Below are 13,398 nucleotides of genomic sequence, written 5' to 3' on the forward strand. Positions count from 1 at the left end.
TGAACTGGTCAAGAACAAATAAGAACTGATGAAGATGAGGACAGTTTTGGGTAATTTGGGTGTTTTGATCTGAAAAATTAGTGGACTCAATGGGTTGATGTTTGTTGAATCTGATGATAGCAACGAACATGATTTAGGTTCCAATTGATTGAAATGTCCGAAAATTTCTTGGGGTAAATTGATGTTCTGTTAAATTTCTGATTCCTGGTCAAAGTTTTGTTGAATGATTTAGTTAGTTTTACTCATTTGTAACTTAATAACTAATGCAGATTTGTTCAATGGAAATCGTTTATGGATTTGATTTAGATCAAAAATAGATGGAGACTGGTTTGGGTTTTTGCAAATTTGGTTTTTCTGGATTCAATTTTCAGGTAGGGTTTATTTTTTATTTTGGTTTTGTTTTGATCTTTTAAATTGCAGGGGAGGAAAAAGTTGAAGGTTTAAAACGCAAGGATACATACCTGAAATGGTGGTTGGAGATATTTTTTAGTGACGGTAGTCGGAGATGGTGGTCGGGTATTGGGGAAGGTAGATTGATGAGAATTGAGAAGGACGAAGGGATTTGGGTGGGACCAAACGCACAACTTAACACAAACCATAGGGACCATTCGTGTAATTTACTCTTTAAATTGATATATTTTTTAAAGATTGCAATTAAAACTAATATGTGTTATATTTTTATAATATTCAACATGGAGTATATATAACATAAATGAGATATATTAATAATATATTTTAATATAGAGATTACAAATTAAAGTTGTGTAAAAATAGAATGGTGTCATAATAAGTTAAATGGAATGAAGTTTTAGATAAAAATGTAATGGTATTTTGTTGAAATTTACAATAGAAAATCTTTCTAGTACATCAAACTATAAATGGATATCGGTTCATTTTTAGTTTAGTTGTTATTTATATGATATACTTATGATTCGTTATAATGAATACAAATCTATATAATTATATGGTGGTTAAAAACATGATTATAAGCCTTATCGAGTGAAATATACAAATTAACTTTAAATTTAAATTTTAAATGGGAGATAGTGTGACGAGAAAAGACACATGGTATAGCAAAAATGCGACCATGAAAGGGTTAAGGGATAACAAAGGTCTGACATGTAAATGTTAAAGAGATGGAAAAGATACGACTAAAAAGGAAAAGAAATGACTGTAAAGGTGAGAGCACCATGGTGAGTGTTTTCGTTGAGGGATGTGTCAAACCAATAGAGTGTGTCATCTATAGTTACAACACTTCGGTGCAAATTTGGAGAATGGTTTATCACAAAGAAATTTGAAACTAATTACGGGTTTATATAATCTCCAAATTCATTTTTGTTAGGAAAATAGTTTCAAAGGTTCACAACAACCCACTCCATAGAAATAAAACAAAGAAATTTGAAGACAAAAATATATATGCAAAACTTTAAACTAGAGAAATTATAAGTTCCCTAGAGAATAAAATTTTCAAATGACAAATAACACATTATTACATATACTAGTCTCTTAAATCGCCCCAATCACGTCAACACTCTCCCAACATTTTGCCCAAACACTTCTACACAATAATCAAGACGAGCTAGAAAAAAAATCAAATTTAAAGTATATTTGAGTATGACACTTTGTTACAAAAACATTAGGCTCCTTTTATAAGTATGAAGGTCACTCCGCCTTTTTAATACTATAGCAATGTGGGACAAATTATATCTTTCCTAAACAAATTCAACAATCTCCACATCGAATAAAATGAAAGAAGACGATAACATCATCAGACCATTCTCTCAACCGGACAATTACAATTCTCAAATCATAAAGTTATAAATATAACCACTTGTAACAACCAGATCCTAAGATTTCGAAGGTCCTGTGCAAAAATTAAATTAAGGTCACATACCTTTTTTGTAAAATATTATTAAAGAAATTTTTTAGCGCTAAAGACAAAAAAGCCCACTACTTTAACAAACATAATTTTTGTTGTTAATAATATGAACATGATTTGTAACATGCAATTATACTTTAATTACCGTATTATTGTTATTTTCTTCTAATTTTTTTGTAATATAATATTAAATAAAATTCTCAATCGGATGTCTCTTACGATTGGAGGCCCAGTGCGACCGCATACTCGCACGACCCCAGGGACACCATCGGTAACACCCATTGTAAGAATCTCATCAATCATCATATCAAATGTAGAAAACACAATGAAATGTATGATACATCTTATCTATTTGCCATCTAGAAGTTCATCACAATCAACATATATTTTCACCTACATATCTTGAATTTATCTCAAATCAGTGTCCATGTATAAACTTGCTAACAAAGAGAAGTAAACAACATAACTTTTTGCATGGTAAGACGGTTATACCATCGACCACAAAGATGTCTATCAAATCATCAATGAGAACAAAGCGATTGTTTTTTTTAACAACAACCAGATTCTAAATTTATATATACTTCTAGAAAAGGCATTTTTATTTGCACCACATGCATTTGAAACCTCCATTACTTTTCAATTTATTTCTAATAATTATTGTAGGTTGGTTAACAATGTTAAATTAATGCAAAAACTAAATTCTAATCATAAATTAACTAAACCACAATATTAAAATATCAAATTTTACTTTTATTTATAAAATTATAACTTTAACTTTTTAACATATTATAGTTAACTTATTAGTTTAGATATGTTGTTGTATGTGAGTCATTGTCATTTTAAAGCACAACTTTTGTATAATTTATGATTTTATACAAAATAGTTAATTATTAATTTCAATATAATGTTAAATGGTTAACTTAAATCAAAATTTCAGTTAAAATTGAAAAAAAATCAAGAGACTATTTTATAAGTAGTTAAAAGTTATAAATTATAGTGTTAAACCTAAATTGTAATCCTAAATTAACCAAAAAAACTATGAAACTATTTTTTATAATCATTAAGAATTTTCAAATAACTAACTTTAAAATAACTTACAATAAGAATAGTTAAAAGTACTATTATATAAAAAGTTATAATGTTATATTCAAAAACAAAAAGAATGTTTATTGTTTTAAATAATTACAATAAAAAAAGCTAACAATATTCATCAAATAAATTTTAAAAAAGTTAAATTTCTTAAACCAAATTAAAATAATCAAGACTTTCCAAATACGTTATTTTAAATAACGTACAACTACAATAGTTAAAAATATCATTATATAGAAAAATTATATTGCTACCTTTAAAAAAACAATGTTTGATTTTTAATTAATTACAAGTATAGAAACTAAAATCTTAAGCAAATAAACCTTCCAAAATTAATTAATCATAACGCAAATAAACCTTCCAAAATTAATTAATCATAACGCAAATAAACCTTCCAAAATTAATTAATCATTACTGCAATTATAAATATCATTAAATCATATATTATATTTAATTTTATTCATGAATAACCCGCAAATAAAGGCCATTGAAACAATTGAGATTATAAAGTTTTAAAAGATGTCTACATTATCATATAATTCAAAACAAAAAATATTTATAACAACTTATTATAAGATTTGTTATATAAGTGATAACAACAACGTCATTGATATATTTAAAAAACATATATTTGTAAAGATTTTAAATATAATTTTGTATTATGCGCAGCACACGGATATTCGCCTAGTAAATATAAGAAAGTTAGCAAAGAGCTAGTAAGAACAAAATTAAAGCATAAATGAATTTTTCAACCAAGCATTGCAATTAATCCTAGGCTTAGAGTTTCTAAAAGAAAACCAACGAAATGAATAATCTAACAATAGCATCAAAAATAATTTGTTTCCATAGCATTGTCATATTCAGACGATTGAAAAACAACCACATTCCGATACGTCAAAATAACCCATAGCATTGTCATAAAAACCGATTCCACAATCGATCTTTCCAATCTGGCCATCGGGCGAGCATCAATCCAATCTAAAAAATCCACCACCAAAAAGAAAGAACAAAGTGATTGTTAGCTACATTGCTATTTGTATTGGTGTTTTTTGTCGAATCCACTCCATGCAGATGATTTTTCTAGATATGCCTAGGCTTTCCCCGATCTTTTAATCACATTTTCATATCAGATATTGTCATTGGTTGATTACTTAATCAAATCTATTAAATATTCAAGATAAGAGATCCTTTTATATCAAGCTATATCATCAAAGTTTTGTTAAGAGGGTTAGAATGACATCGTTATTAATAAAACATAGTACTTCCTCCATCCCAAAATTTTTGTTGACAGACAAAAGACATACTGATTAAGGAAACATTAGTTATCATTAACTTTATTAAATGCAATGACAATTATACCTTTTGTTGCATTTAATTCTATGTTAATTGCATTTAATTTCATTGTAGTTTTACTAATAATGAATGATATTTTAGTAAAAATGATATTTATTTTTATTATTTTGAGGCAAACCAAAAAGGAAACATAGACTATTAATATGGGACATCTCGGAGGCTCACCGGCAGGATCAAATGTCGGTTGGCTGATTGTGATTTCTGCCTTTTGGCTGTCGATTTTAGTCGTTGCACCCCTCTGGTAGGGTTCCTTTCCTTAATTGTATATTTCAATTCTCCCTCGTTAGTGCAGATGAGTCATAAACACACATGAGAATGGAAAATTGCCAATAAAAAAAAGGGTGGGTGGAATGTTGATAAGGTCTCTACACCTTTCTTTTCACTAATTTTCCTTTTGACATGGATAATAAGCAGCTTTGGTCCATATGTGAAAAGTATGACAGGGTTTCAAATGTTTATATTGCCCGAAAATTGTCCAAGTTTGGGAAAAGGTTTGCGTTCGTTAGATTTCTTAGAGTCCAGGATGAGAGACAACTTGAATTGAAGCTTCGGGATCTATGGATTGGTAGCTATCATGTTTTTTTTTCCTTGGCAAAGTTTGGAAGGGAGAATAATTATGTGTATGGGGAGTCACAGGTGCATGTTCATGATGTTAGTGGCGGTAGTAATACTACCCAAAAAGCGACTTATGCTAATGTTGTGAAGGGTGATGTAGTAAAACCGAATAAAGCTGAAAAATCTATTATTCTTGAGGGTAAGGATATTATTAACAACTTGGTTGTTAAACCATCCGTCTTTTGTCAAGTAAGAAGTGATAGGTTGATCCCAAAGTTGCTAGTTTTGTTGAAAGAGGAAGGGTTCCATGATTTACAAATAAAATATTTGGGTGGTGATTGGGTTTATGTGGAGTTTGATTCAGATTTGGTGAGCTCTAAATTTAAGTCCTCCTCTGTTCATGCTTATTTCTATAATTTCAGGCTGGTGGTTAATGGATTTAAAGTGGTAGAGATGGTTATTTGGATTGAAATACTTGGATTACCATGTTGTGCATGGAATGATAATGCGGTGAATAAGGTAGCAGGTATTTGGGGCGAAGTGTGTTTCATCGATGATGATAATCAAACTCCCTTGGCGATTCAAAGAGTTTGTATAAAAACAGCGCAACCCTCATTAATTCAGGATAAATTTTCTTTGGTGGTTCAAGAAATTAAGTATGATGTGGTGGTTAGAGAAATGTCAAATTGGGAACTAGATATACTATGTAATGAAGATGATCTAAGTTGTGATATTCCTTCTTTAGCGAATGATTCGGATAAGGATGTTAATGATTTTGATGATGGTGTAGCTGAAGAAGAAGGAGAAATGACACCTAAGGGTAATCTTAAGTCTGTCGATATGGAAAATGACAATTCATTTGGCATTGAACAAGAGTATGGTAATGACAGGGAGCAAGTTTTGTTGATCGAAAAGGTCGATTTTTTCAAACATATCATTTAAAATCTGATGCTCACAGGAGGAGATCCAATTTGGTGTCACTAGATGCTCCGGTGGGTGGTACGATTGATGTTAATGATGATCAAAGAGGTCCTGTTGGTTCTAGAGCAGTGCCAAAAGTCCAGAATGTTAAAACTGCTACAGTGGCAGGCCGTATGGTGGAAGCTATGCTACAGTTAGGTGAAGATAATGTTTCGAATGAGTCTCTTTCTCAGCCACCTGGTTTCAGGCGTGATGTAGAGTTGTATCCGGGGAATAGTAAAATGAAATCTAATTCTGCTAGTTCTCATGGGTCGACGAGGTTGCTGAAAAAAAGAGCCCCGAATAATATTAAAGATATTTAGGATATTATGAATCAATATGTTGAAATGGGAAGGTTGCTTGGGTATGATATGGAGGGTAATAAAGATAAAGTGAAACAAATTTTGGGTAGTATTGGTGTGATTCAAGTTGTTTAATGAATTGCATGTCGTTGAATATATGTAGCACTCATTTTTTTTTTGGAAAGGGAACTTCCCTAACGAGGGTTTCCGGGCCAGCTTTCGCGCACTGACTAATCCCCTACTGCACCCATTCTTTCATAAGAGGAATTGGGTGAAGTCTTTGTGTGTTCAAAATGGTGTGTCGTTTTGAGGGTTACAAGAAACTAGAATGACTCAATTGTATCTTTTCAAAGTTAGAAGTATGTGGGGGAATTGTTATTTTGATTTTGCTTTTAGTAGTGCTCGTGGGAGATCCGGGGGTATTTTATCGATTTGGGATAAATATATTTAAAAAATTTAGTATTGTTTGTACTAATAATGTGGTTATTGTTCGAGACATCTGGGTCCCATTTAATATGGAATGTTGTATGGTGAATGTTTATGCTCCTCAAGATATCATAGAGAAAAGATTACTGTGGAATTATATCTCTTCTTTTATTACAAGATATGGGGGTAATTATGTAAGTTTTGGTGATTTTAATGTGGTTAGAAGTGTTGAGGAGAGGTTTGGGTCAGTTTTTTGTCCTTCTTCTGCTAAGGATTTTAATAATTTTATAGATGATGTGGTGGATGTGGATGTGCCTATGATTGGGAAGCGATTTACTAGGGTTGACTCTTCTAATGTCAAGCTTAGTAACTTGGATCGTTTTTTTGGTGTCTGAGGATTTTTATGATCGGTTCCAGGGTTTACAGGTGGCAGTGTTAGATCGGTTATGGTCTGACCATTGTCCTATTTTGTTGCATGAAGTTAAGGTTGCTTATGGTCCTCCTCCTTTTAGATTTTTCAATTCGTGGATGGAGTTGGATGGGTTTGATGAGATGATACGAGCAAGTGTTTCAGAGTTCGTGGTGAATCAAAGTTGGAGTAAATTTGTTGTGTTAAAAAATAAACCCAAGTTTATTAAGAATAGGATTCGGGAGTGACATGTACAGACCAAGGAGATCCATGAACAACAGAAGTCTGATCTGAAGACTCGGTTGCATGATATTGATATTAGCATTGATAGTGGTGATATGTCTACTTAATTATGTAATGAACGAAAGCAGGTTCTTGGGTCTTTGGCTTCTATCGAAAGTCAGGAGGTGTCAAATTTGGTTCAAAAAGCTAAGGTGAAATGGTCTATTGAAGGTGATGAGAATACTGGTTTTTTTCATGGTATGTTGAAGAAAAGAAAGCGTCAGATGTTAGTTCGTGGAGTGTCGGTGAATGGGGATTGGGTCATGGATCCGATGGCTATAAAAAAAGAATTTTTTGAGTTTTATTCTTCTAAGTTTCAAGCGTTTAATGGTATTCAGATGGCGGAGAGAAGTAATCGGTTCTCTTCTATTACATTGGAGAAAGCTTTGAGATTATAGAGACTTTTTATTGTAGAAGAAATTAAGGAGGCGGTTTGGGATTGTGGTGAGGATAGAGCCCCAGGCCCAGATGGCTTCTCGTTTCAGTTTCTTAAACATTATTGGGATATCTTGGGGGCTGATGTGATTGCTTTTGTGCAGGAATTTTTTTTATAAACCAATTATTCATGTGGGTTGTAATTCTTCGTTCATTACTCTTATCCCCAAGGTTGAGAATCCGTTGCTAGTGAAAGACTTCCGTCCTATTAGCCTTATTGGGATGCAATTCAAAATTATTTCTAAAATTTTAGCAAAACGTTTGGCAGAAGTGCTTCCTAATGTTATTGGTGTGGAGCAGTCGGCTTTCCTTAAAGGTCGACAAATTTTAGATGGGCCACTTATGATTAGTGAGATGATTTCTTAGGGGGAACAAGAAAAAAAGAAATTCCTTATTTTTAAAGTTGATTTTGAGAAAGCGTATGATTATGTTAGTTGGGATTACTTTGATCAAATTATGGGATTTATGGGCTTTGGTGATAGATAGCGGTCTTGGATTCATGGTTTATTAAAAAAATGCTAGATCTTCGATCCTTGTTAATGGTAGTCCAACGGAAGAGTTCCAACTTTTCAGAGGTTTACAACAAGGTGATCCAATCTCTCCTTTTTTGTTTCTTATTGCCACAGAGAGTTTACATGTAGCTCTGGAGGACGCAGTTGATTCTGGAAAATTTCGTGGGTTAAGATTAACGAGGCTAATCTAGAGATGTCTCATCTTTTTATGCTGATGATGCTTTGTTTTTGGGTAAATGGGAGGAGGGCAATATTCGAAATCTTATCACCATTCTTCGTTGTTTTTTTTATGGTCTCGGGTTTAAAGATTAATCTCTTTAAGTCTAGTTTGTTGGGTGTTGGTGTTAATCAGTCTGAAGTTACTTCTCTTGTTTCTATTACGAGATGTGTTGCAGCTAAGTTTCCGTTTTCTTAACTTGGAATTCCGGTGGGTGGTAATATGAGCCGGGTAAAAAGCTGGGATGTGATTGTGGATAGGTTTCACAAGAGACTTTCTAATTGGAAAGTTAAAATGCTTTCCATAGGTGGCCGGTTAACTCTGATTAAGTCTGTTTTAGGGAGTCTTGGGATATATTACTTTTCTTTGTTTCGTATGCTGGTTACAATATGTCATTTACTGGAGTCTCTTAGGGCTCGTTTTTTTGGGGGGATGGAGGAAGGTCAAAGACGTATTCATTGGGTCAAATGGGATATTATCCTTAATTCTACGGATAATGGTGGCTTAGAGGTTGGTAGTTTGGATGCGTTTAATCGGGCTCTCCTTGTTAAATGGAAGTGGCGGTTCCTTCATGAGACCTTGTCCTTATGGGTGAGGCTTATTAAAGGGTTGCATGGTGAGTCTGGGGCTTTGTATCATAATGCGCGTTCGTTAGGAGATATGGGAGTTTGGAAGAGAATCGTGGATTGTATTAAGAAGATGGAACGTCAAGATGTCTTAACTCCCGACTCAATTTCAATTGTTGTTGGTGATGGGTCAGTGGCTCGGTTTTGGGAAGATGTTTGGTGTGGAGGTGTAGTATTTAAAACGCAATTCCCTAGATTGTATTCGTTATCTTTAATGAAAGATGGGCTGATCTCGTATTTATGGACTTCTAGTGGGTGGAACTTCTCTTGGAGACGTGACATTAGAGGTGGAGTTGAAGCTGAACAATTTCAGAGTTTTATGCAGATTTTGACTCTTATTCAGCTGCCCTCTACTCTCGACAGGTGGTCCTGGAGTCTCTATCCAAGTGGGGTGTTTTCTGTTAAGTCCATGAGAAGACATATTGATTCGCATTCCCTTCCGGTGAGTGGAGTGGGGATTAGATGGAATCTGAGTGTTCCAATTAAAGTTAATATTTTTTGTGGAAGTTGAGATTAAATAGAATCACAGTTCGAACGGTTTTTTAGAGGATAGAGGCGTAGAGTTGGATTCTATTTTATGTTGAAGAAAGTACTTCTCATCTGTTTTTTCAGTGTGAGGTAGCAAGTCAGCTTTGGAGGAGGCTTGGGATATGGCTTGATATTTCGTTTCCTATTGATCATGGGGTTACAGAGATGCTTGATTGACTTGATTCGTCGTTGGGTATTCGTAGGAAACGTTCTATCTTGGAGGCGGTTTGCATGGTGACTCTATGGGTCATTTGGTCTTATAGGAATTGTATCATTTTTAGTCCTAATAAGATATTAAAAAGAATCTTCTGTATGATACTATTGTTGATTTCTCTTTTCGATGATTTTCCTTTAGGAACGCTAAGGCTTGTGTTAGTTGGATTGAGTGGATGCGCAATCCACTAATACCTTAATTTGTTTTTGTATGTTTTGCTAGCTCCTAGCTAGCTTGTTTTTATTGAAGTTTTGCTGTTGTCAAAAAAAAAAAAAAAAAAAAAAAAAAAAAAAAAAAAAAAACTATTAATTTGGAACAGAGGAAGTAATATTTTTATCATATTTGTTTTTGTACACTACTTGATAACTTTACCATTTTATACTATATTTTTTGTCTATTTGTATTTGTAGCAGTGCTTGTGTATGTGCATAAAAGAGATCTTGCAACAATGTGCAAAAAGAATTAATGAAATAAGAACTCTGTCTCGAAATACGGTAGACGTGACAAAGTAACAACTAACAAATAGCATATTACAAAATGTTTTATGATGAGATTAAAACAAATGTGAAATAGAGATTTAAGCATACGCCTTAGAAAATATGACGTATCTATAAAGCAACAAATTGGAGGAAACGGTCTTACAAATCAATGTTTGTGACAAAAAGAAGTAAAGGTTATTTATTTGTCGATGACCAAGTTTCCAATGCATTAATTCATAAACATAAGATTTTAATTATGTAGCAGATTTGAATTAGAATTGTCAGTTAGGATTTAAATTTTTGGATGAAACTGATGATGTTAATAATATCAACTTAAAAGTCGAGTAAAGTCTTTGATGTTTTAAAAATTCAAGGCTTTCTACAATATTTGGGGTCATGTACATGACATGATGCTATCTTATGATCATCATGGCGCTGCTACAACATTTGTGGCTTCTTGATTTTGGAAGAAGGTGGCAAGCTGTTTCTCCATTTCTATTAAACTGCAACCACAATTGAACAAACACAAATATATATATATATATATATATATATATATATATATATATATATATATATATATATATATATATATATATATATATATATATATATATATATATATGGGAAAAGTGAATATACCCTTAAGGGTATATAAGCTTAGGTACCCAAACCCACCATAACACAATGTTTTGTTTCATATATTCATTATAATGTTCTTAAACTTCAACCCCTAACTTGATTTACGTTCAACATTTCCAATATTTCTCCATTATCTTCCTCTTACATTACATCTTTTTGTCGAACATTACTAGGCTATATATATTATAGTTAAAAATGAAAATTATGTAAGAGGACAATAAATGTGAAATTTATAAATATCTTCGAAGTAAATCAAGTTAGAAGTTGAATTATAAGAACATTGAACAATTACAATGTATATATATGATACAAAATGACGTAATATAGTGAGTTTGGGTACCTAAGCTTATATACCCTTAAGGGTATATTCACTTTTCCCTATATATATATATATATATATATATATATATATATATATATATATATATATATATATATATATATATATATATATATATATATATATATATATATATATAAGTATTCCATGAAGCATAAAGAAATATAAAAAAAGATGAGAAAAAAATCTCACATCTCATATTTTCGAAAAGCTTCATTTCTTTTGACTATGTATATGGGACTATCCTTGGGCAGCTTGGTCACACTACTACCTACCAAATTTTCCAATCATATATTATATATAGTAAGTAACACTACACTAAATACATAATATAATAGAATGATAAAAAAATAGGTTATAAATGCAAGTTACATACTTGGAACCACAACTGGAGATTTATTTTCCTCAATCTTGTGAGCTTTTGGACTTGGAGAAGTTGTTTTGATGGTAGCATGTAATCCCTGCAAAGTGAAAGTGTGAAACACATCTCTCATGATACAATCATACTCGTACCTACTTTAGGAAACTTAAAATGAAGTTGTTCAAGCAAAAAAAATACCATTGAATCTTTTACCTAATTCTTGTTTACAAGCTTTTGGAGTGTAAAGGATCTAATGAGCTCTAAAAATGGATATCACCAATATCTACTCTATTAATGATGAATGACGTCCACTCCAGATGAACAAGTGATTCATTTATGCCAGTATAGAAATCATATGTGTGTTGCATCAAGTGAAAAAAATTATAAAAGCAATATGAGAATGTAAAATTTACCTTCTTCTTCTCTTTTCTCTTGAGAATTTTCATGTGGCATTTTTTAATGTAGTGCATTAGGTGATAACGGGAGTGTCTTGCAGACAAATCATCCCTGATCTCTGGGTTCTCAGTAAGCCAATCTATAATTTCTTTTGACTTAATTACCTCCTCTGTTTTTAATGTTTCTAACCATGAATAAATAGGCTTCCACTGATCACTACGCTGGAAACGAGCATGATTAGGATCTTTTTCCTACCACAACAGAAAACCACTATCACTACAATTACCATAGTACATATTACATATGAAATATGCCATTTAACATCATATAAATTGCAACTGAAACACTATTGAAGTAGAAACGAAAAACATTTGAAATCTACAGTCTTAGGATTGCTAATTTTCTGAAGAGGCACTAGCTAGATCCAAATTAAAAAAAACAAAACCGTATTTAATGCTAAATCTTACATTATTGAATTCAAAACAAGTAAAAACATCCCCGATTTCGGGATAATGCCGGAAGTGTGCTTACACATGCTATTCATAACAGGATAGTGAATAAAAAGTGTGGAAGATGAAGAGACTACCTCATTGGAGAGATTTCCATCGTTTAAAAACGAAGTAAACATCTGGCATACATCTGATAGAGGCATTGATTTGATGTGATCGGGTAAGGAGGAATTGTTGGATTGAAGCCAAGTTTCGACTTCGGAAGGGTTTAGAGACTTGTCTGCGGGAAGCGTGGAAAGCCATGTTCGAGCCAGTGTTTCGAAATCATCTGCTGCGTCGATGTCGTAGTCAAGGCTTTGATGATCGATGTCTTGGTTACCTTCTAGGGTTTCCGCCTGTGAATCCATTGAATTTCACATATGCAGTTTGCTCTGGTCCCTTCAATGAACTTACTAAACGCCGATCCTAATACGACGGCGTACTCATCAAATTTGAGTTATGCTGATTACTAGTACTTTTTAGTAGGTGTTTGGGATTATTTTTTAATCAAAATTTTTTTTTTATAAAAGTTTTTTTAAGAAGTAAAAGTTAAAAATTATTTTAAAAAAAAAAAATCTTTTCATGTTGTTTTTTAATTTTTGAATGTATTTTATTTTTTAAATAGCCAAAAGTTACAAAAATATTCAATTTCATGACTCTTGAAAAAAAAATTCTTGAAAAAAAGTTCTTTTCTAATTCCCAAATATTTTTTGGAATTTTTTAACTTTTTGTAAAAGCTAAAAATCAAAAAATTATTTTAAAAACAATCTCAAACACCCTTTAAATAGTCTCGAAATTAAAGCCTCGAAACATCCCCAAGCTTTTGAAACTACAATTAGGCTTAGTTTTAAGAGGGGAAATTATATTAAAGTCATTATATTTCATTTGTTTTGTAATTCCAAAAC

General features: G+C 32.2%; 1 protein-coding gene across 2 annotated transcripts; it reads right to left on the reverse strand.

Moving 5' to 3' along the window:
* Nucleotides 1–10,563: 10,563 nt before the first annotated feature.
* LOC111920159 (uncharacterized) lies at nucleotides 10,564–12,938 on the reverse strand. Of its 2 annotated transcripts, XM_023915755.2 has the most exons (5): nucleotides 12,592–12,937; nucleotides 12,023–12,256; nucleotides 11,625–11,709; nucleotides 11,441–11,519; nucleotides 10,564–10,769 (listed from the first exon to the last, which is right to left on the reverse strand). In XM_023915755.2, the coding sequence occupies exons 1-5, from the start codon at nucleotides 12,859–12,861 to the stop codon at nucleotides 10,694–10,696; spliced, it is 744 nt and encodes a 247-aa protein (XP_023771523.1). In that variant the 5' UTR covers nucleotides 12,862–12,937; the 3' UTR covers nucleotides 10,564–10,693. The 2 variants fall into 2 exon arrangements, with proteins under 2 accessions (XP_023771523.1, XP_042755954.1); XM_042900020.2 differs by lacking the exon at nucleotides 11,441–11,519 and having other exon boundaries at nucleotides 12,592–12,938.
* Nucleotides 12,939–13,398: the final 460 nt, after the last annotated feature.

The sequence above is a fragment of the Lactuca sativa genome, chromosome 1, assembly GCF_002870075.4.
Source record: "Lactuca sativa cultivar Salinas chromosome 1, Lsat_Salinas_v11, whole genome shotgun sequence".
In the NCBI taxonomy this organism is placed as follows: domain Eukaryota; kingdom Viridiplantae; phylum Streptophyta; class Magnoliopsida; order Asterales; family Asteraceae; genus Lactuca; species Lactuca sativa.

What these genes read in the sequence shown, in the direction of transcription:
- LOC111920159 (XM_023915755.2), bottom strand. Translation starts at nt 12,861, where the DNA reads ATGGATTCACAGGCGGAAACCCTAGAAGGTAACCAAGACATCGATCAT. An exon ending in ATCTCCAGTTGTGGTTCCAA is followed by an intron (nt 11,520 to 11,624) that starts GTATGTAACTTG and finishes AAAATTTGGTAG; the next exon opens with GTAGTAGTGTGACCAAGCTG. An exon ending in GCTTTTCGAAAATATGAGAT is followed by an intron (nt 10,770 to 11,440) that starts GTGAGATTTTTT and finishes TTGTGGTTGCAG; the next exon opens with TTTAATAGAAATGGAGAAAC.